The following is a 20,419-nucleotide window of genomic DNA, read 5'->3' as shown; positions in this document are numbered from 1 at the left end:
CACACACACAGAATTGTTACCTTTCATCAATAATAAACAGCTGTCTTTCTAGCGTTGCATTCAGATTCCCTTACTCATTTCCCTCCCTATGCCAACTGATTCCAGAAAGTTTAACCAAGCCTTTTAATAAATTGCATTACCGAACCTACCGAAAACTATGGGGGTGGGTTCTGTGACTTCTTCCTCAGTCTTCCTTTGGCTTTCTGACTCCTCCAGTTTATCCACCTGAGAACAAAGGGTCAGACAGAGGTCAGAGAGAAAAGCCAGTCAGTCGCCTAATGGGTGGGCTCACTATAATAAAACTGTGGCGTTGTAAAATATTTGTCAATTAACGTCCTACAGAGATACATTCTGATAATATTTTATTGGTGATGTTAACTTTTGTCATGAAGACAACAATATGCATAAATATTATACTTCACCTTTCAATATCAGACTTTATAGACTAGTATCTATTTCTACAGTGAGGATGCCTTAGAGAAGATGCCATGCGGGATTGGTGAGAAACTACAGTTTTCCTTACAAGTGAGGGAGCATCTTTAAACTACTCTAGAAGCACTGTATACAGCAAGGCTTGTGAAAGTTCATTTTGTATTCTCTGTGTTGTGGAGAAGCTTGGCCCATGCCAAGATGCTAACCCTCCACTTTGCACTCCACGCAAAACACATCCCAGTCCAGGAGGAAAAACAGACAAACCTCAATCACAACTTAACATGCTTCAGCTACAGGGCACTCCTTCTTGCCTAACAAAATGCAATATTTCACCAACTTATCTAGAGCAGTTTATCAAAAGTATTTTGCTTGGTTAAGAGCATGCATCTTTTTTAAACTGTGAACTGCTATCTTATCCAAAGCTAGTTGAGGTAATTTTCCTCAAGTAAATGTTTAGCAATCTTCGCAGGCAGTGCTTCAGAAGTGTGAGCAGAGTAATAATAGCTGTGAAGATGTGACTTGTCTGTATAAACAATTATCTAAAAAGAACTAAATAATTAGAATGTCATAACTACAAAATAAACTGGCAGTGTGAATGGTAAGAATTTCAGCAGCAGAAAAAACTACAAGGGAGTATGTGCCTCCTCTGATAAATAAAATAATGAAAATGCATAGAAAGCTAATTGATGGTGTGCAACCCAAATGGTACCCTATTCCCTATACAGTGCACGATGTAGGGAATAGGGTGCCATTTGGGATGCACAGCAGTGTGTGGGAGAGGTGGTTTTGGTTCTCTGTGGCTGTATAGCTAGCTAGTGGCTGCATAGCTAGGGGATGCTTCTCACAATGTGGTATTGTGCACTACGGTGTTACTGTACATAGCTGTTAAAGCTACATGAGAATACTCCGACAGAACTGTGTTTGCAGCAGGGGGCTTCGACTCCAGTCCTCCAGGGAGGGCCAAGTGTCTGCTGCTCTTCATCTCCATGCTCTCTGGCAAATCACTGATCAGTTTAATGGCAGACATAGGAATCCAGCAGACACTGCAGTCCTGGAGCTGCTAACTACTAGCCTGGTCCCAGATCTGTTTGTGCTCATTGCGGTCATTAGTCAGGCCAAATATTGACATGGTAGAACAAACAGATTGTCACTCAGGCTAGCTGACTACTGATGCGGAGGACTATAGTGCAGCACCTTTTGTCATGTGTTACTGTTCTATCATACTGTTCTATCATGTGTTCCTGTTAACCAGGACCTCTATCATGTGTTCCTGTTAACCAGGACCTCTATCATGTGTTCCTGTTAACCAGGACCTCTATCATGTGTTCCTGTTAACCAGGACCTCTATCAAGTGTTCCTGTTAACCTGGACCTCTATCATGTGGGGGTGGGGGGGTGGGGGGTCCCAGTAGGTAAAGGGTGGCCAGTCCTGGTTCTAGGGGGTTGAGTGTGAGCATGGCTTTTGTTGCCCCGCTCTTACATATCTGATTCAGTCTTCAATCTAGAAAGACTAAAGGCTTAATCAGGTAGGTTGGTGCTGGACTGAAACAGAACCCTGCACCCCCTGTGACGCTCTAAAGAACCAGGACTGGCCAGACCTATGTTAAGGATTCTCAGTCTACATACAAGTCCACGCTAGGTTCTTACATCAGAAACCTAGGGTCTATGTTAGAACAGGAAACAGACAGAACAAAAAGGAGATAAATAAAGAGAGCCAGAGACCGTCACCTTCTCCTCAACCTCATCAACCTGGAAGAGAACCCACAGAGATGCGCTCACATATCTTGGGGTCAAAGGTTACAGGAAGTGGTGTCATTACTACACATTGTTCTAGAGGAATGGTTGTCTTCCCCACTTAGAGTCTCATGTTTTAACTTAATTACAAACACAAAGTGAAGAAATACAAAATAATAAAGTTGTGTGAAAGCTTTCTCCATCAGCGTTATCGCCATATTTAAAGTAAACTTTCCACTATTTTAATTTGTATTACCAAAAGTATTTATCTAAACCCTGTCTGCTTTTACAATACCTACAGAGAGAAGGTCAAGGACAACTGTCCATCTCTTACAAGAAGAGAAAATTCTGGAAACCAGTCAAATTAGCAGGAAGAAATCCATTATTTAGCTTACTACATTTTCACAGACCGAAATTAAGATTTGGTGTACGTCCCAAATGGCACCCTATTCTCTATATAGTGCACTACTTTTGACCTGGGCCAATAGGGCTCTGGTCAGAAGAAGTGCACTATATCAGGAATAGGGTGCCATTTGGGACACAAAAAAAGTGCTCGCCGTTTTTGGAGCAGGACTGACCTTGGTGAGGTACTCCCTCATGACTTGGATGAAGTATGGCATGGCAAAGTCCATTATGTTGTGTCTCCAGGCCAGCTCCAGCACCACGTCAGGGTGCAACAGGTCATAGGAGGCAAACAGACAGGCAGCGAAACACTCCTTCCTGCCCTCCTCCAGGAACCACTGCAACAGGGTCTCAGCCAACTCAGCATCCTTAGACTCAGCAGCGTACAGCATTCCATCCTGCCAAACACACACAGTAAGAGTGGGGGGGGGGGGTTGATTGATTTGATTAAAAGATTGATTCGAGACCAAAGTCATGTCTCTGCAGCATACAGCATCCCATCTTGAGACAGACTGACAGGGGAAGAGATAGGTGGATGAAACACGGGAACATTTTGATTCTCACAGATGTTGCACCAATGGTTACATATGATTACAAAGCTGAAAAACTACGGAGGAGAAAAGCGTCTTCCTTTAGTTATTTCAACAGGGTGTGGCTGACTAAATATTCACTATTTCCATCCTCCAAAGCAAAACAGTGCCCCCATCAGGCTCTAGTCAAAGTAGAGTGAAGTGTGAAAATGTCCCAGAAAATATTTACAGTGCAAGACAAGTAAAAAAAAAATATATATATATAAATAATAAAAACTTCTGGATCCAGGTGCTGGTTTGGCAGGAACAACTAGTATCCCCCAAAAATGTTAACCTTGTATAATTTGTCCTTCTTGCAGAGTTCCACGCTCTGTCTCCAGCGGTTGTTGCCTTTGTAGAGGTATGCTGCGATGCGTCTGAACTCAATCAGCTCATGCTTCTCCAGTCTCTGGGCCAAACCAATGGTGTCAAAGTTATCATATGCATCGATAGACGCCCTCAGACCCTATGGACAACACAGACATACAAGTCATGCTTCCTGGAGACCACAACACATAATGCCATAGAACAACATAAGAGCATAACTAGAACACACACACACTCCCTCACCTGGTAGTCCTCCTCCTCTGTCAGCAGGTTATTGAGGGCCTCGTTGACTCCCTTGTTGTTATGACTCTGAACTGACCTCAGGTAAGGCTTTACCAACTTCAACTGGTTAACCTGGAGACCCACGCAAGCGTCATATTATTTGGTCTTGCGTTGCTGCTAAATTTGCAGGGTTGTAATATTGTGGGAACATGTTTTTCAGTCTATTCCGGGTTTAATGACAGGTGTTTTGACTGATTACCTTGGTGAAGTAGCTGACCGTGCGGCTGTGGTCTAACCGTGGTGACAGTATGGTCAGAAGGTCGTTCGTCAGCAGAGGTTTGTTGTCCAGGTAAAAGGAAAGGGATTTGTAGTACAGCTCCACATTGGCCACCTAGAAAGAGTCATACAACACAATGAAGTTCCTTGCGGAGAGAGGTAGCTACAGTTGAGGTTAGAAAACGTTCAGCCCTTCAGTGAGGTTTTCAACTGTTTTGTGAGTGAGGAGCCGATGAGGTCGTGCTACCTTGGCAATGATGTCCTTGAACTGCACCTCCTTCCAAGCGTCGGTAGGGTGTGACATCATCGTGAGGACAGCGTTGTCATATTCCTCGTATTTATCATACAGAAACACTAACTCCGCCCACAGATGGGACTGCTCCGCCGCTCGCAGCACCTGATTGGGCAACCACAGGAAGTGAGGTCACATAGACGTGACAGATATGGGGAAAAAGATAAATATTTACAATCGTTTTATTTAGAGAGAGAGAGAGACACCTTAGGGATGTTGACGCGGGACCAGAAGAGTTCCAGGTGTTCTCTCATCTTCTGGGGTTTAAATTTGGAGTAGAGGATGGCCAGCTCTGTGAACATGCCCATGTGAGCGCGCTCCAAACCCAACGCGGCCTCCAACAGGCCTATCAGCTCCTCATAGTAACCCCGGTCCTGATGCACACAGACACGAACATGAGTTAACCACAGACACTGTACAGACACCTAAACTATCTGAAAACATTCCCTTTACCTGGTACTAAACTATAGAGGACACCAGCAGGTTAAAGTGATTCAGGGGATTTACCTGGTAGTAGCTGATGAGCTCCTCCAGTTCATCAGCGTGGATAACAATGTGTAGACCACAGATCTGAGCCAATCGAAACTCTTCCCCATCCACACACGCACAACACACCTTGAGAGAGAGAGAGAGAGAGAGCGAAGTCATGATGCACAACCCATCAAATGACTTACACGTACGTACAGCATAACATGTGTGTGTAAGAATGTTTAGATGTACCTCCTTCCAGGTGCGTGTGCTGTTGGCTTTCCTGGCGCTGTCCACAGCAGCTTGGTACTCTCCTAGGTGTACCAGCGTGGATGCCAGGCGGGCAAAGTTGGACACGTTATTGTACAGCAGCTTGGCAGCATCATACATCCCTTCTTCATAACACCTATCTCCTACCTGCAGGAGGACAAAGAGAGGGTGAGTTCAAAGTTGAAACCAAACGTCTCAGCGAACAATGTTCCATGTTGATAAATGTGCATTTTGCATGTATTTGACACATTTACCTGTTGTATATGGGCGTTGTTAGGGCCGCTGACAAATTCCTCTAGTTCGGCCAGTCTGACAGTTTTAGCCAGAGCAAAGATGAGCTCTGTCTCTACATACGACTCTCTGGCCTTCTTACGAGCCATCTGAAGGAACTTCACCAGATCCTCCCAGTTATCTAAAACACACACACACACAATCAATTCTATACATTACACACACATACAGTGCATAGGAGGCTTCAAGTGAACTCTTGTTGGACGTATCCCCCCTACTGCCTAGTTGGACGTATCCCCCCCTCTACTGCCTTGTTGGACGTATCCCCCCCCTACTGCCTTGTTGGACGTATCCCCCCCTACTGCCTTGTTGGACGTATCCCCCCCTACTGCCTTGTTGGACGTATCCCCCCCCCTACTGCCTTGTTGGACGTATCCCCCCCCTACTGCCTTGTTGGACGTATCCCCCCCCTACTGCCTTGTTGGACGTATCCCCCCCCCCCCCCCCACTGCCTTGTTGGACGTATCCCCCCCCCCCACTGCCTTGTTGGACTATCCCCCCCCCCTACTGCCTTGTTGGACTATCCCCCCCCCCTACTGCCTTGTTGGACGTATCCTCCCCCCCCCCCCTACTGCCTTGCTGGACGTATCCCCGCCACTGCCTTGCTGGACGTCCCCCCCCCCCCCCACTGCCTTGCTGGATGTATCCCCCCCCCCCCCCCCTACTGCCTTGCTGGACGTATCCCCCCCCCCCACTGCCTTGCTGGACGTATCCCCCCCCCCCACTGCCTTGCTGGACGTATCCCCCCCCCCCACTGCCTTGCTGGACGTATCCCCCCCCCCCACTGCCTTGCTGGACGTTTCCCCCCCCTCTGCCTTGCTGGACGTTTCCCCCCCCTCTGCCTTGCTGGACGTCCCCCCCCCCCCCCCACTGCCTTGCTGGACGTATCCCCGCCACTGCCTTGCTGGACGTTTCCCCCCCCCCCCCCCCCACTGCCTTGCTGGACGTATCCCCGCCACTGCCTTGCTGGACGTTTCCCCCCCCCCACTGCCTTGCTGGACGTATCCCCCCCCCCCCTACCTTGCTGGACGTATCCCCCCCCCCACTGCCTTGCTGGACGTATCCCCCCCCCCACTGCCTTGCTGGACGTATCCCCCCCCCCACTGCCTTGCTGGACGTATCCCCCCCCCCCCTACTGCCTTGCTGGACGTATCCCCGCCACTGCCTTGCTGGACGTTCCCCCCCCCCCCCCCACTGCCTTGCTGGACGTATCCCCCCCCCCCTACTGCCTTGCTGGACGTATCCCCCCCCCCCCACTGCCTTGCTGGACGTATCCCCCCCCCCCCACTGCCTTGCTGGACGTATCCCCCCCCCCACTGCCTTGCTGGACGTATCCCCCCCCCCCACTGCCTTGCTGGACGTTTCCCCCCCCCCCCCCCCCCCCCCACTGCCTTGCTGGACGTTTCCCCCCCCTCTGCCTTGCTGGACGTCCCCCCCCCCCCCCCCCACTGCCTTGCTGGACGTATCCCCGCCACTGCCTTGCTGGACGTTTCCCCCCCCCCCCCCACTGCCTTGCTGGACGTATCCCCGCCACTGCCTTGCTGGACGTTTCCCCCCCCCCACTGCCTTGCTGGACGTATCCCCCCCCCCCCCACCTTGCTGGACGTATCCCCCCCCCCCCACTGCCTTGTTGGACGTATCCCCCCCCCCCCCCCACTGCCTTGTTGGACGTATCCCCCCCCCCCCACTGCCTTGTTGGACGTATCCCCCCCTCCCCACTGCCTTGCTGGACGTATTCCCCCCCCCCCCCCCCACTGCCTTGCTGGACGTATTCCCCCCCCCCCACTGCCTTGCTGGACGTATCCCCCCCCCCACTGCCTTGCTGGACGTATCCCCCCCCCCCCTGCCTTGTTGGACGTATCCCCCCCCCCCACTGCCTTGTTGGACGTATCCCCCCTCCCCCCCACTGCCTTGTTGGACGTATCCCCCCCCCCCCACTGCCTTGTTGGACGTATCCCCCCCCCCCCACTGCCTTGTTGGACGTATCCCCCCCCCCCCACTGCCTTGTTGGACGTATCCCCCCCCCCCACTGCCTTGTTGGACGTATCCCCCCCCCCCACTGCCTTGTTGGACGTATCCCCCCCCCCCCCACTGCCTTGTTGGACGTATCCCCCCCCCCCCCACTGCCTTGTTGGACGTATCCCCCCCCCACTGCCTTGCTGGACGTATCCCCCCCCCCACTGCCTTGCTGGACGTATCCCCCCTCCCACTGCCTTGTTGGACGTATCCCCCCCCCACTGCCTTGCTGGACGTATTCCCCCCCCCCCCCCCCCCCACTGCCTTGCTGGACGTATTCCCCCCCCCCACTGCCTTGCTGGACGTATCCCCCCCCCCCACTGCCTTGCTGGACGTATCCCCCCCCCCCACTGCCTTGCTGGACGTATCCCCCCCCCCCACTGCCTTGCTGGACGTATCCCCCCCCCCCCCCACTGCCTTGTTGGACGTATCCCCCCCCCCCCCCCCCCCCCACTGCCTTGTTGGACGTATCCCCCCCCACTGCCTTGTTGGACGTATCCCCCCCCCCCCCCACTGCCTTGTTGGACGTATCCCCCCCCCCCCCCACTGCCTTGTTGGACGTATCCCCCCCCCCCCCCACTGCCTTGTTGGACGTATCCCCCCCCCCCCACTGCCTTGTTGGACGTATCCCCCCCCCCCCCACTGCCTTGTTGGACGTATCCCCCCCCCCCCCCCCCACTGCCTTGCTGGACGTATCCCCCCGCCACTGCCTTGCTGGACGTATCCCCCCCCCCACTGCCTTGCTGGACGTATCCCCCCCCCCACTGCCTTGCTGGACGTATCCCCCCCACTGCCTTGCTGGACTTATCCCCCCCGCCACTGCCTTGCTGGACGTATCCCCCCCCCCCCCCCCCCCCCCCACTGCCTTGCTGGACGTATCCCCCCCACTGCCTTGTTGGACGTATCCCCCCCCCCACTGCCTTGTTGGACGTATTCCCCCCCCCCTACTGCCTTGTTGGACGTATCCCCCCCCCCCCCCTACTGCCTTGTTGGACGTATTCCCCCCCCCCTACTGCCTTGTTGGACGTATCCCCCCCCCCCCTACTGCCTTGTTGGACGTATCCCCCCCCCCCCCCCTACTGCCTTGTTGGACGTATCCCCCCCCTACTGCCTTGTTGGACGTATCCCCCCCCCCACTGCCTTGTTGGACGTATCCCCCCCCCCCACTGCCTTGTTGGACGTATCCCCACCCCTACTGCCTTGTTGGACGTACACACCCCCCCCCCCCCCCCCCCCTATCCCCGCTACTGCCTTGTTGGACGTATCCCTGCTACTGCCTTGTTGGACGTATCCCCGCTACTGCCTTGTTGGACGTATCCCCGCTACTGCCTTGTTGGACGTATCCCCGCTACTGCCTCAGTTTCCTTGCTTTTCCATGTTCCTCACACAGTGTGATGTGTTGTCTTACTGTTCTTGCTGGCAGCGCTGACCACCTCCATGTAGGCTGACGGGTCGTCGGCTTTGATGTAGGAATCGATGGCCTCTTTAACCAGGTCTCTCTGGAGCTGGGCTCTGGCCAGTTGACTCCATACCGCAGCCTCATTACAACGCTCTGCAAACTCATAGGCTCTGTCCAGGTTACTGATTTGCTCGATCAGGACCTAGAGAGACAGTTGGTCAGTATAAATAAAGACGTCCAATGATAAAATATTTGTAAGGTGCAGAAAGAAAAGTCAAGAAAAGCATTGTTGGCGCATTGAAACAAAACAGGGTACAATGATTAGCTAAATATTTTGCATTATCTTCAGACTCTTGTTAACCTGAATGGCGGAGGTGTTGACGTCAAACTTCTTGAAGATGGCGAAGGCCTCCTCGAAGAGCTCGTTGCTGATGGCGATGTTAGCGATGTCGGGGGCGTCGTAGTTGTCCAGGCGGTTGACGTACTCCATCACACGGGTACGGTCTGCCTTGATGGCCGTCAGGATCAACAGGTTCTGGAGGTTTCTGAGGGAGAAACAGAGAAGACACACAGAGGCTAGATAAGACTTCCAACTACAGGTATTCGTAGAACACTGAAATATTTGAGTCTTTTCAACCTCCGTATTTAAATGCAAGGCCAAGTAAAGTGTTTGTGTGCGTGGTGACTGACCGGTGCTCGCTGAAGACTGAGTTGTCCAGTACAATCTTCTCCAGTAGTTCAATGAGCTCATTGGGCAGGTCAGCTGTCATGAAGGCCTTGACCGTCACAGACACCTCCTCTGGGTCCTGGGTCTCTGACAGAGCGGTCTGCACCACCTGGGAAACACAATGAAACACAGGTCAGAACACAAGGAGATGCAGGTCAGAACACAGGGAGATGCAGGTCAGAACACAGGGAGATGCAGGTCAGAACACAGGGAGATGCAGGTCAGAACACAGGGAGATAACAACATAGTGTTATTGGAGGGTATTGTACTTACCTGGTCTATGAGTTGGCGTCTATAAGGGTTATTCTCCTCAAGAACGTTGGCCCATAGTTCTGGGTCTTTCCGTCGGACCAGGTAGCGAGCCTCACTCTTGAACAGGGAGTTCTCATTGCACACCTACAGCAGAGCACAATGAAACCGAACCAATCAATGCATTAGTCATCTCCTGTGGGTGTGTGCGGTGTGGTGTGTATGTGTGTTCAGACCTTGATAAGGTCCAGGTCACACTGGCCCCTCTCATAGGCGACACAGGCGAGGTGGGGGTCTCTCTTCTCACAATACTTCCCCACTACAGCACTGTCGTAGAAGGTGTTCTCCTTCAAGAAGCGCTCCGGGGTGTTGTTACTGTCAATGTAGATCTTAGCCAAGGCATTGTGGGTAGCCGGCTCTTCACAGCCCTCGTGGATACGAGACTCAAGCCACGACAACAACAGCTTCAGTCTGGAATACACACAAAATCTTGAGAAACCCTTGTGAAACATTTTGTCTGGGATCTTTGAGGCATTGCCTCACCAGGGGGAAAGGACAGGCCTGAAAGTTCTGACAACGTGTTCTCCCCATTTGAAGAACAGGGGCCGACAATGTTGGGAGACCACATGCGTAAGTGATGTGTCTGTACCTGTTCCTCTTCTCCACCTCTGCTACCAGCTCATCAGTGGAGAACTGTCCTCTCACCACCATGATCAGGTTCTTAATGACGTCTTCAGCACAGTCTACATCCAACAGACCTCCTATCACCACAGGCAGACGGCTGGGGTTCACCTAGAGTACACACACGTCAAGGCCAGGCAATAGCAGGCAATGGCAATTACAGCAACAAAATAAAATAAAAAGTGATATTTATTGGTAAAACCAACAATAAAGGTATGTTGACATCTCTCTTCCTTCCCTGCAGTGCTGTGTTCCTCACTGGGCCTCCTGCCAGGCGGAAGGCTCTTACCTTCTGAACGTAAATCTCTATGTACTTCTGCAGAGTGTTGCGGTAGAGATAGAGCACCAGGTCATGGACAAAGTCAAAGCGGTCACACACTATGATCAACGGCAGCTGGTCTGTCAATTTAGCCTCCTGATGGGGGAGAGAGAGAGAGAGGCAACACAGAACATCAATAGTTACATTACAATAGCAAAAGGAAGCTGATATCCCATGAAGCAACTGTGAAAGGTGAGAATTCAGTCTGGTTCGTGTCACTTCCGATCTTACATGTAACTGAAAGCTAGTGAACCTGGTTTGTAGTCTTCCAGGCTAAACATTTTAATTGTATTTTTTTTACATTTTAGTTATTTAGCAGGCACTCTTATCCAGAGCGGCTTATAAATAAACATTCACCTAACCAACACTGCTGCGGTAGCCCCCGTACCTTGAGGAAGTTCTTGACCCTGTCCGGGTCGTAACAGTTGCTCTCTCTACAGATGCGCTCCACTTCCTTGATCTGGCCTGTCTTACAGGCCGCCTGGATGTATTTAAAATGGACGTCAGGGTCCTGGCTGAAGTTCACTATGGAGCCCAGGAAGTAGAACAGACCTGGGAGAGGAAGAACACCGTTTCACAATTGAATAGGTTTCATAGTTTCCCTGTGAAAACATATGGTAGACTAGGCTCTAGCATCCTAGGCTCTAGCATCCTAGGCTCTAGCATCCTAGGCTCTAGCATCCTAGGCTCTAGCATCCTAGGCTCTAGCATCCTAGGCTCTAGCATCCTAGGCTGTGCATGTGTGCCAGGGTCTGTGGCTCTAATAGTTGGACCACATAGACCACAAGCCGACACGTTTTTAAACATAAGAGAAGCAAGACCCAGGCGTACCCTCGTAGCTCTTGAAGGACTCAAAGAGCTCCACCAGGGTGTTTGTTCCCAGCTGCTCGTGGTATTTAGATGCCACCTGGACACACAGCTGAAGGTTCTGTCTGATGTTGGCTGATAACATGGCCCGAAGACACTCTACTGAGTCCTCTACTGACAGGGCGCCAAAGAAATTCACCAGCCACTACAAGGAGAGGGTTAACACAAAACACATTTTATTTGTCACATGCGCCAAATACAACAGGTGAAATGTTGCAGTGAACCTTACAGTGACATGCTTACTTATAAGCCCTTAACTTCTTAAAGCATTGTTGGTTTAGGAAAAAATAGATAAGTAGAAAATAGAAAATAAAAGTAACAAATAATTCAACAGCAGCAGTAAAATAACAAGCGAGGCTATATACAGGGGGTACCAGTACAGAGTCAATGTGGAGGGGCACCGGTTAGTTGAGGAAATATGTACATGTAGGTAGTTAGTGACTATTTATAGATTATAAACAGAGAGTAGCAGCAGCGTAAAAGAGGGGTCTGGGTAGCCCTTTGATTAGCTGTTCAGGAGTCTTATGGCTTGGAGGTAGAAGCTGGTAGAAGCTGGGTATAACACACGAGAGAGAAGAGAACAAGAGAGGTTACATTTGAACCCACCCCACATACACCTACGTACCTCAGGGTTGAGCAGGTGTGTGTGTACGACAGCCCGTTTGATGTCGAACAGGTCAGTGTAGTGCTCTAGAGCCCTCTGTTGCAGTCCAGCCTTCTCACACAGCTGGGCGATGTGGGCTCGGTCATAGTGACTAAACATCTGGTTGCCAAGGATCGCGTCGGCTACCTGGATACACACAGAACCACCAATTACAACACATACTGCACCAACAGAAACACAACAAAACATTATGAAAGGTGTGTGTGTTTGTACCTGGGGGGCGTGGATGAGGTTCATCTCCAGTAGGCGTGTCTGTAGGTGTCCCTCGGCTGGCTGATTGTTCTTCAGAGCGTCCAATAGGAATGAGGTACACTGCTGGATCAGACTTCCCTCCATGAACACATCCACTATCTACACAAATCACAAGGGAGAGAGCGGGGACATTAGCAGCCAATAATAATAGAGAAAGAGGTAATCAAGCGTCACAGGGACATAATCCTGCTGGATAAGGAAGTGCATTGCTGGATTAGATAGGATGAAGTTACCTCTAAATTGCTGATTCTAGGGGTATGTCCCAAATTCGCACCATATTCCCTATACAGTGCACTACTTTTGGCCAGGGCCCATAGGTCTATGCTTGTGGGCAACTTTTAGCCAGAGCCAGTTATGACAAGAGGAGGAGGGGAATGTTGATATGCCCTTAAAAAGGAGGAATAACAGACAGGGGAGGCCCCTCACTGGGCAGTGTGTGTGTTCACGCAGGCCTGTGTGTCTGTGCTATGTGCGTGTGTTACCTGGTTGATGTTGGCCAGGGGCTCCTCATCTGCCACCAGCATCTGAGAGAACTGTAGACCCTGTTCTGGACTGACCCGCATCACATTCCTCAACAGAAACACCCAGTCTGGAGAGTAGCCCACCTAGGAGAGGAAAGAGAGGGAGAGAGAGGGAGAAAAGAGGGGGGAGAGAAAGAGGGGGAGAGAGAGAGAACAGAGGGGGGAGAGAGAAAAAAGAGGGGGAGAGAGAAAAAAGAGGGGGAGAGAGCAGGGAGAGAGAAAGGGGGAGGGAGAGCGAGAGAGGAGAGTCCACATAATGCTGTCATCTGACAAGACAATATGGGCAAGCTGACATTTTAGAACTAGGTACTTCAGGTCAATCAAATGTACTACTAAAACAGTGTTGTCTTATTAAATCATGATCATGGCAGAATGCTATGAGATACTCTGAGTTGTGTCTCCCAAATAGCATCCTATTCCTTCATAGTGCATCACTAGCCATATGGATAGTGCTTTATATAGGGAATAGGGTACTATTTGCAACACATCCAAAGGGAGGTCCATCCATTCTCAGAGTGAAGTGTACCTTTTTGGCGTAGAGCACTATCTTCTGGAACTGTCCGGTCTCAGCAAAGCACTGGATCACCTTGCTGGGTACGTTGGCTCTGAGGTAGACACTGAGGGCTAGCGTAGGATCTACTGCCTTAACCAGGTCACCAAGCTCCTCACAACACTCCAGCTACACACACGCAACACATCAACTTTAGCTATACTGCAATTTCAGGGTAAATATACAAGCACAAAGGGAATCGATTGACAGACTATGGAGGGGGGACCTCTGTGTTTAGTTTTACCCCTTTTTCCTCCCCAATTTCATGGTATCCAATTGCTAGTTACAGTCTTGTCTCATCGCTGCAACTCCCGTACTGGCTTGGGAGAGGCGTAGGTTGAGAGCGGTGCGTCCTCAGAAACACAACCCAACCAAGCCGCACAATGCCCACTTAACCCAGAAGCCAGCCGCACCAATGTGTCGGAGGAAACACCATACGCATTGCGCCCGGCTCGCCACAGGAGTCGCTAGTGCGTGATGGGACAAGAACAAGAACATCCCTGCAGGCCAAACTCTCCCCTAACCCGGACGACGCTGGGAAAATTGTACGCCGCCCTATGGGTCTCCCGGTTGCGGCCGGCTGCAACAGAGCCTGGACTTGAACCAGAATCTCTAGCAGCACAGCTAGCACTGCGATGCAGTGCCTTTGACCACTGCGCCACTCAGGAGGCCCGTGGGGGACTTCTGTTTACATACACACAGTCTTAGTCTTGATGTGTGTGTGTGAGCAGAGTAACAAGGCTGCCTAATCCACTGCTCTATCTCCAGTCAGTCCTACCTTGTCCTCTTTCAGCCACTTCTCCAGCAGCTGCTTGCGTCCTTGCTGTAGCACGGGCCGGCACAGCTCCAGAGACTCAAACTTGTTGAGCTGGCCCTGGTCCAGCAGGATGCCAAAGTACTGCAGCAGAGGAGAGGCCTGGCCCGGCTGGGCTGGCACGCTCTGGAACTTACGGATGGTCTCCGCTGTGCGCAGGATACCCTGGAGGAGAGGAAGAGGATAAGATACAGTAATTAAATGTTATTGTTGCTAAGTGTATAGCAAGGCTAAGGAGGATCCAGAAAGAGACTGTATTTTCCCCTCCTAGTGTTACAAAATTCCAGTAACCTTCCCCAAATTCTCAGGTTTTCCAGAAATTCTGGTTGGGGGGTTCCGTATTCCCTCCTGATTCTAGGAATCTTCCAACCAGGTTTTGGGGAAATATTGAGAAAGTTACCGTAATTTTGCAACCCTCCTTCAGCCCAAACCAACCCAACAGATCATCTCCCCTAGTCCTGGCGTCTGACCTACCTTGGGTGTGGATGCGGCCACCTTGGCAGCCTCGGAGTAGGAGCCCTGGGCGAACAGTGTGTTGAACTTCCTGGCAAACAGCTCCTCAGCCCCGGCCAGGTTAGAACGCACGGCCATCCTCAGGCCCAGGTCTGGGTTCTGCAGCACGTTGGTGGCATAGTTCACTATGTTTTCCTCCTCCACACACACTGACAACACCTGAGGGGAATGCCGAACATTTATGAATCAAATACATCAATGGATTAATAACACATTTTTAGTGATGATTTTCAATAAACATAAGAAAGAACATGACACAAAAACTAATAAAAAAATATATATAAATAAGTTTTATTTAGCTGGATAATGTGTATATGTGCACATGCTTTCCCTGGTATCCACCCATAACAAAATGACCATAGAGATCCTGTTGTATACATCCGTATTGTAATTCTAATGGGTCTGACATTCTTACCTGTCCCTTCTTGTTAACCCCGATGATGCCGGAGGTGAGTTCGTGGGGGGCGGTGACGAAGATGGTCTCGGCGCTGATGCGGTTCATGTAGATACACACTCCTGACTCCAGGTCGTACAGGTGGATGTAGCCATACTTCGTGATCAGGTAGATCACACCGTGCTTGGTGCCAATCTGAGGACAGAGAAACCGGGGACACAGAGATTATACCCTCTGTATGGGCCAAAGACACCTAGGTCTTATCAGCATTGTTGAACGGCAGTTACAGTGCCTTGCGAAAGTATTCGGCCCCCTTGAACTTTGCGACCTTTTGCCACATTTCAGGCTTCAAACATAAAGATATAAAACTGTATTTTTTTGTGAAGAATCAACAAGTGGGACACAATCATGAAGTGGAACGACATTTATTGGATATTTCAAACTTTTTTAACAAATCAAAAACTGAAAAATTGGGCGTGCAAAATTATTCAGCAAAAGGTCGCAAAGTTCAAGGGGGCCGAATACTTTCGCAGGGCACTGTAAGTGTTTTAATAGTTAAAGCATCCTAAACATATGTGTGTGCAGGTTACTGGTAAGTAAATAAGTGTTGCCAAGAGAAGGGTAAACTCAAACAGAAAACAAACCGCTTCAGTTGTACTGGTTAAATATGCATTAAGAAAACCTCCCAGCAGATTCAGTCTGGCTCGACTGATTTGCATTCATTCATTGAGAGAGGCACCCTGAGTGGGTCCTTCCCTGGTGGGTCTTTAGGGGACCTTACCTGCATGGCAACGGGGAAGTCTGTCTGAGCCTCAGGTGGGAAGAACACATCAACAGCCTTCTTAGTAAACGGCTGGTTCCCTGTAGCCGGCTGACCCACCTCTATGATGTGCAGCTGGAACACAACATGACCACACAGGTCAACATAGTGACCGCATACTAACCACACATACTGACCGTATGCACTGACCGCATGCATTACGTAATCATCATCATTCGACTGCAGAAGAGTCAACCACAAGCTTCCTCCCGTTTCTCCAGTCACAAGTAATGCTTACAGAGGGTGTCCTGGTTTGTTATGGAATCATTATAAGGTTCACCATGCCTGTATACCCCCCAGTGTCCGGTTCTCACCTTGCCCCCAGCCTGGCTGCGCACAGCGAAGCAGAACAGAGTGGAGGCTTTGGTGTTGCCCTCCACCTTAAACTCTCCGAAGGCTGCAGCATGGCCTTCGATGGGCTGGGACACCTTCCTGTCCACAGAGTACAGCTGCATGGCCCCCACCACACGGTTTTGCTGCAGGATAGAAAAGGGGGGATGTCATCACTATCTGAACATGCTAGAAAAGATGCGGTGCTTTTAGAATACAAAACCTACACTTTATGTCTGATGTGTGCACACGCTGTGAAGTATGGGTTTGTATGTGAGTCAATAGAAGACTGATCATAAAGTGTGTGTAAGTGTGTGTGTGTACCTGTGCCGAGATCCCTATAAGGAGGAGCCACTTCTGCTGTTCGTCTGTTCTGTAGTTTATGATCTGGCATCCGGCCAGACTTGCGTGCCGATCAAACACTTTGATGGGCTGCGAGTCCCCCTCCATGCTCCAATGGTAGACAGCCGCTTCAGTCACCAAGGCGACGGTGTTGACAGAGATCCACTTCCAGAACATGACTTCCTCAGTCATGGTGTGAGCCTTCATCTTACTCTTCATCTCAATGTTGAAGATCTGCAGGCACTTAGCAGCTGAGAGCCGAGGGAGGGCGAGAGAGGCGAAACAGTGAGACACACACATTGTTTTGCCCTGAACCTGAATGAAGCTAATGCTAAACTGTAGCTAGTGAACTCACATAATTTGGGTTGGTAGCTGACTATCCAGGATCATGGACCTCTTTCTAGGTATTGATGAGATTTGTACTTTGCACAAATCTGTAGCGTGTGTAAACTATCCCTTTAAGTTCCCAGCAAACTGGATTTCTATAAGTCAAAAGTGCTCAATTTCCCTGTTCAGTGAGAGCGTCGAGGCAGTGGGGATAAAGAGGAGGGAGGTAGATAGATAACACGCTCAATAAACCTAATAGATAGTATCTAGAAGACAGATCCTCCAGGACAACTTTGCAACTCTTCCCCTGGTTGTTGCTGTAAAGGAGAATGTGTTCTCAATCTCCTAGGTTGTGAAAAAAATATATATATATAAATATTTTTTTTAAGTAACCTTTTTAAGACATTTGTCACACATTCCAGGCCCAAGTATTCTTAACCAGGGCATAGTCATTTAGACTATTTCGAAGAAAAAGTGAGAAAGAGCTTCTAGAATCAGTGTCGCTGCCTACTACTGAACTGTTCAAGTCTCTGGCATGCGGAGAATAATGAGTGTGGAAATCAATCTCCATACTTTACTAACCTCCCATATCACAACCAGTTTAAAAAAATGGAACTGAGCCTAAGGGACAGCATAGTAGTGACAGCATGTCCTGTAGTTTTAGGTTTGCACAGTGAAGTGAGCGAGGAACGGAACTGGTTTCACAGAGACCATAACATGTAGGTGAAAAGGTACAACATACCTGGTACACTGTAGAGAGAGATCTAGGGCTGGAGACCAAAACCTCTTACACACACTAGGGCTGGGCGATATGGTTTTAATGGGCTTTTCCCATTCTAATTGTTTCAGCCAAACTTCAGCCAAACTTCAGCCAAAAATAATGGATAAAACTGACAGTAAGGTAGTCTTATTTGTAGAATATTGCATAAGAATCAAAATCCTCTTTATAGCCTCCAACTCTGGTACTCGACCCATTGTTTTCCATTTGCATAGTTATTTGTTCAATTCCAGCATTCTCTTCCAGCATTGTAATCAATTTCTTCATTTCCTGCACTCATTTGCTATCACTTACACACCATGTCACGTTGCCATTGTCTTAGTATATCGCTATTCCAATAACAACAAAACATCCTTGACAGAACAATCCTTCTCCTCTGACTGCATTTTCGGCTTCAATTGCAGTTCTTAATTTCACCACTAGGGGTAGTCAGACAATTGTTGTTGACATGTTGTGCTTGTTAGTTAGCTAGCAGTTCTCTTCTCAGTTGTTAGCAGTTTCTCACTGGCGATAAAAACAGATGATTGCCATAATTTTTGTTGAGTCATTACTGAATTATTTAATGTAACAAATCAAATCCAAACCAGTCCGTGAATGAATACCGTTATATTGTGTTTTATGGTTTACCGCCCAGCCCTAACACACACACACACACCTTCCAGTGTGTATAATATCTGATGATGCATACCACACACAGTCTACCAGAATACAACAGGTCATGCTAACATGTGTATGGTTCTCATAAAAGTATGTGAGGGTGTGTGTGTGTGTGGGGGGGGGGGGGGGGGCTGTTTTGGGGAAACTCTGAAACTGAAAAGTTCTAAATCTTGAGAGGTCACGGTCAGGGGGTGTGGGGGGTTACCATGTGGGAAAGTTACAATGTGTGGATTCAAATGCTCCTCTGTCCACAAAACAGTCTCATTGATCCGGTTACTTGTCAGAAGTAACCAGAATACATGAGTTCAGTGGGTTAAGAAGGTGGTGAAGCTTTTATGAGAAGGGACATGATGACCAAAGACACCACGGATAGACGGACGGACAGGCAGACAGAGACAGGAACTCACCGTCTGAGAGGTGACAAGACAGAAAGCAAGGGAAAGAAAGCCATGAGTCAGTCCGATAAAAAGAGGAAGAGAGAGATGAAGTAGGAGAGATAGGCAGACTTCACGGCGAGAGAGGGAGGAGAGGGAGAGAGAGAGAAAGAGAGAGAAACACTCACCCTCTGATAGATGACAGAAAGCAAGGAGAAGAAAGCAAAGAGTCAGTCAAAGAAAAAACAAGGGGGGGAGAGAGAGAGGTAGAGAGTTGTGCAAAGCCTGAAGAGAAAGCATCAGAAGTAAGGCAAACCGATACAGACATGAAGGCTAAAGCGCTTGGGGCTCTAAGGGCTAGAAGCAGTGGCGGAAAATCAACTTACATGACCAATTTAGTACACTTCAGGCAATATGTCTGAGTGCACGGACTCCTGGTATTTATAGCACGGGAGGAAATAGTGCATTATAACAGATACACCCAACACTTCTTTTGACAGCTATGTTAACGCTGGAGTTACATAAACAGCAATCCTGTGTGAATAGTACGCACGCTAAAGCAGACACGCATCTACTGTTCTTAACTTTTCAGGAACAAATTAAGAAATAGGTTGCTCATATTGCGGTGTACTGTAGTAAGGCTGAAATGACCATAGCAGCAGCATTGGATTAACAAGAAACTACTTAGTGAGTGCATTGTAACAGAGCGTTTTGGTTGTTGTTATTACACTGGTCGAATAAGGAGCCCAGGGAGGGTCGGTCAGGGAGCGGGGTCATAATGTGACTCCCAAATGGCACCCTATTCCCTACATAGTGCCCTATGGGCCCTGGTCATAAGTTGTGTGTTACCTGGGCGAATTGGGTGCCACTTGGGAGGCAAGCGTAAGGTCGTGGTGGTACCCTACCTTTGAGGGCGATGACCTTGCTGGCAGGGTTCATGATGGCACTGTCAGCAGAGATAGGACGTCTGCTGGGGTTATTGGGGTCAGCCATGTCTATGATCACCACCTGGTTCTGCTCGCCCACCTTCTCCCGGATGCAGATGAACTTGTCAGACTCCATGGTCAGGTAGCTGAAACCAATGTTAGCCGGGTTCACCCCCAGGTTCTGCAGCTGAAACACACCGCAACACACACAGCTTTTCAATGGATTGGGTATATTTTGACCTCTTTTGGAATAGTTGAAATGTGTGCCATTATTGCTCACGAAATGTTATTGGTCACATACACATGGTCAGCAGATGTTAATGCGAGTGTAGCGAAATGCTTGTGCACCCATGTATCAATCTAAGTAACATATTACAATCATCTCTATCTAAATCCGTCAGTTTAAGCTAGACATCTCTGCTGTGTTTCACGCCCTTCCGCATCTGCGGTGGAAGGTGGCCGAGCTACAGCCGTGTCTCAGACCATGAGACATGCCGAAAATTGGTCTTCTCACGAAAACGTCTGTACCTTCCGAACGGTTTGGCCTACACAATGGTGTTCTCAGTTTTGCTCTACGACCCCCACAAGCCCTACAGGACCCGCCTGAAGTTGGTAAC

At 49.5% G+C, this 20,419-nt stretch overlaps 1 protein-coding gene across 3 annotated transcripts in view; it reads right to left on the bottom strand.

Moving 5' to 3' along the window:
- Positions 1-20,419, bottom strand: part of LOC110525817 (clathrin heavy chain 1) — a 42,280-nt gene that overhangs the window by 3,006 nt on the left and 18,855 nt on the right. The window contains exons 2-32 of one of the 3 annotated variants that reach the window (XM_021606255.2): positions 19,782-19,989; positions 16,723-16,991; positions 16,383-16,544; positions 16,030-16,143; positions 15,270-15,443; positions 14,816-15,013; positions 14,306-14,506; positions 13,504-13,656; positions 12,939-13,061; positions 12,418-12,555; positions 12,166-12,330; positions 11,505-11,685; positions 11,062-11,225; positions 10,644-10,769; positions 10,323-10,465; positions 9,910-10,144; positions 9,698-9,820; positions 9,388-9,533; positions 9,059-9,242; positions 8,707-8,899; positions 5,246-5,403; positions 4,974-5,138; positions 4,761-4,868; positions 4,460-4,627; positions 4,209-4,358; positions 3,945-4,076; positions 3,707-3,817; positions 3,432-3,602; positions 2,744-2,965; positions 2,154-2,180; positions 150-225 (exon numbers count right to left, since the gene is read on the bottom strand). In XM_021606255.2, coding sequence (XP_021461930.2) covers positions 150-225; positions 2,154-2,180; positions 2,744-2,965; positions 3,432-3,602; positions 3,707-3,817; positions 3,945-4,076; positions 4,209-4,358; positions 4,460-4,627; positions 4,761-4,868; positions 4,974-5,138; positions 5,246-5,403; positions 8,707-8,899; positions 9,059-9,242; positions 9,388-9,533; positions 9,698-9,820; positions 9,910-10,144; positions 10,323-10,465; positions 10,644-10,769; positions 11,062-11,225; positions 11,505-11,685; positions 12,166-12,330; positions 12,418-12,555; positions 12,939-13,061; positions 13,504-13,656; positions 14,306-14,506; positions 14,816-15,013; positions 15,270-15,443; positions 16,030-16,143; positions 16,383-16,544; positions 16,723-16,991; positions 19,782-19,989 — 4,888 coding nt within the window. Of the gene's footprint in view, positions 1-149; positions 226-2,153; positions 2,181-2,743; positions 2,966-3,431; positions 3,603-3,706; positions 3,818-3,944; positions 4,077-4,208; positions 4,359-4,459; positions 4,628-4,760; positions 4,869-4,973; positions 5,139-5,245; positions 5,404-8,706; positions 8,900-9,058; positions 9,243-9,387; positions 9,534-9,697; positions 9,821-9,909; positions 10,145-10,322; positions 10,466-10,643; positions 10,770-11,061; positions 11,226-11,504; positions 11,686-12,165; positions 12,331-12,417; positions 12,556-12,938; positions 13,062-13,503; positions 13,657-14,305; positions 14,507-14,815; positions 15,014-15,269; positions 15,444-16,029; positions 16,144-16,382; positions 16,545-16,722; positions 16,992-19,776; positions 19,990-20,419 lie in introns of those variants that run through there. The other 2 variants (XM_021606257.2, XM_021606256.2) reach the window with 2 other exon arrangements.

This window comes from Oncorhynchus mykiss, chromosome 6, assembly GCF_013265735.2.
Source record: "Oncorhynchus mykiss isolate Arlee chromosome 6, USDA_OmykA_1.1, whole genome shotgun sequence".
NCBI lineage: Eukaryota > Metazoa > Chordata > Actinopteri > Salmoniformes > Salmonidae > Oncorhynchus > Oncorhynchus mykiss.
The sequence above is the reverse complement of the archived record's forward strand: the minus strand, read 5'-3'. Positions and strand labels throughout refer to the sequence as shown.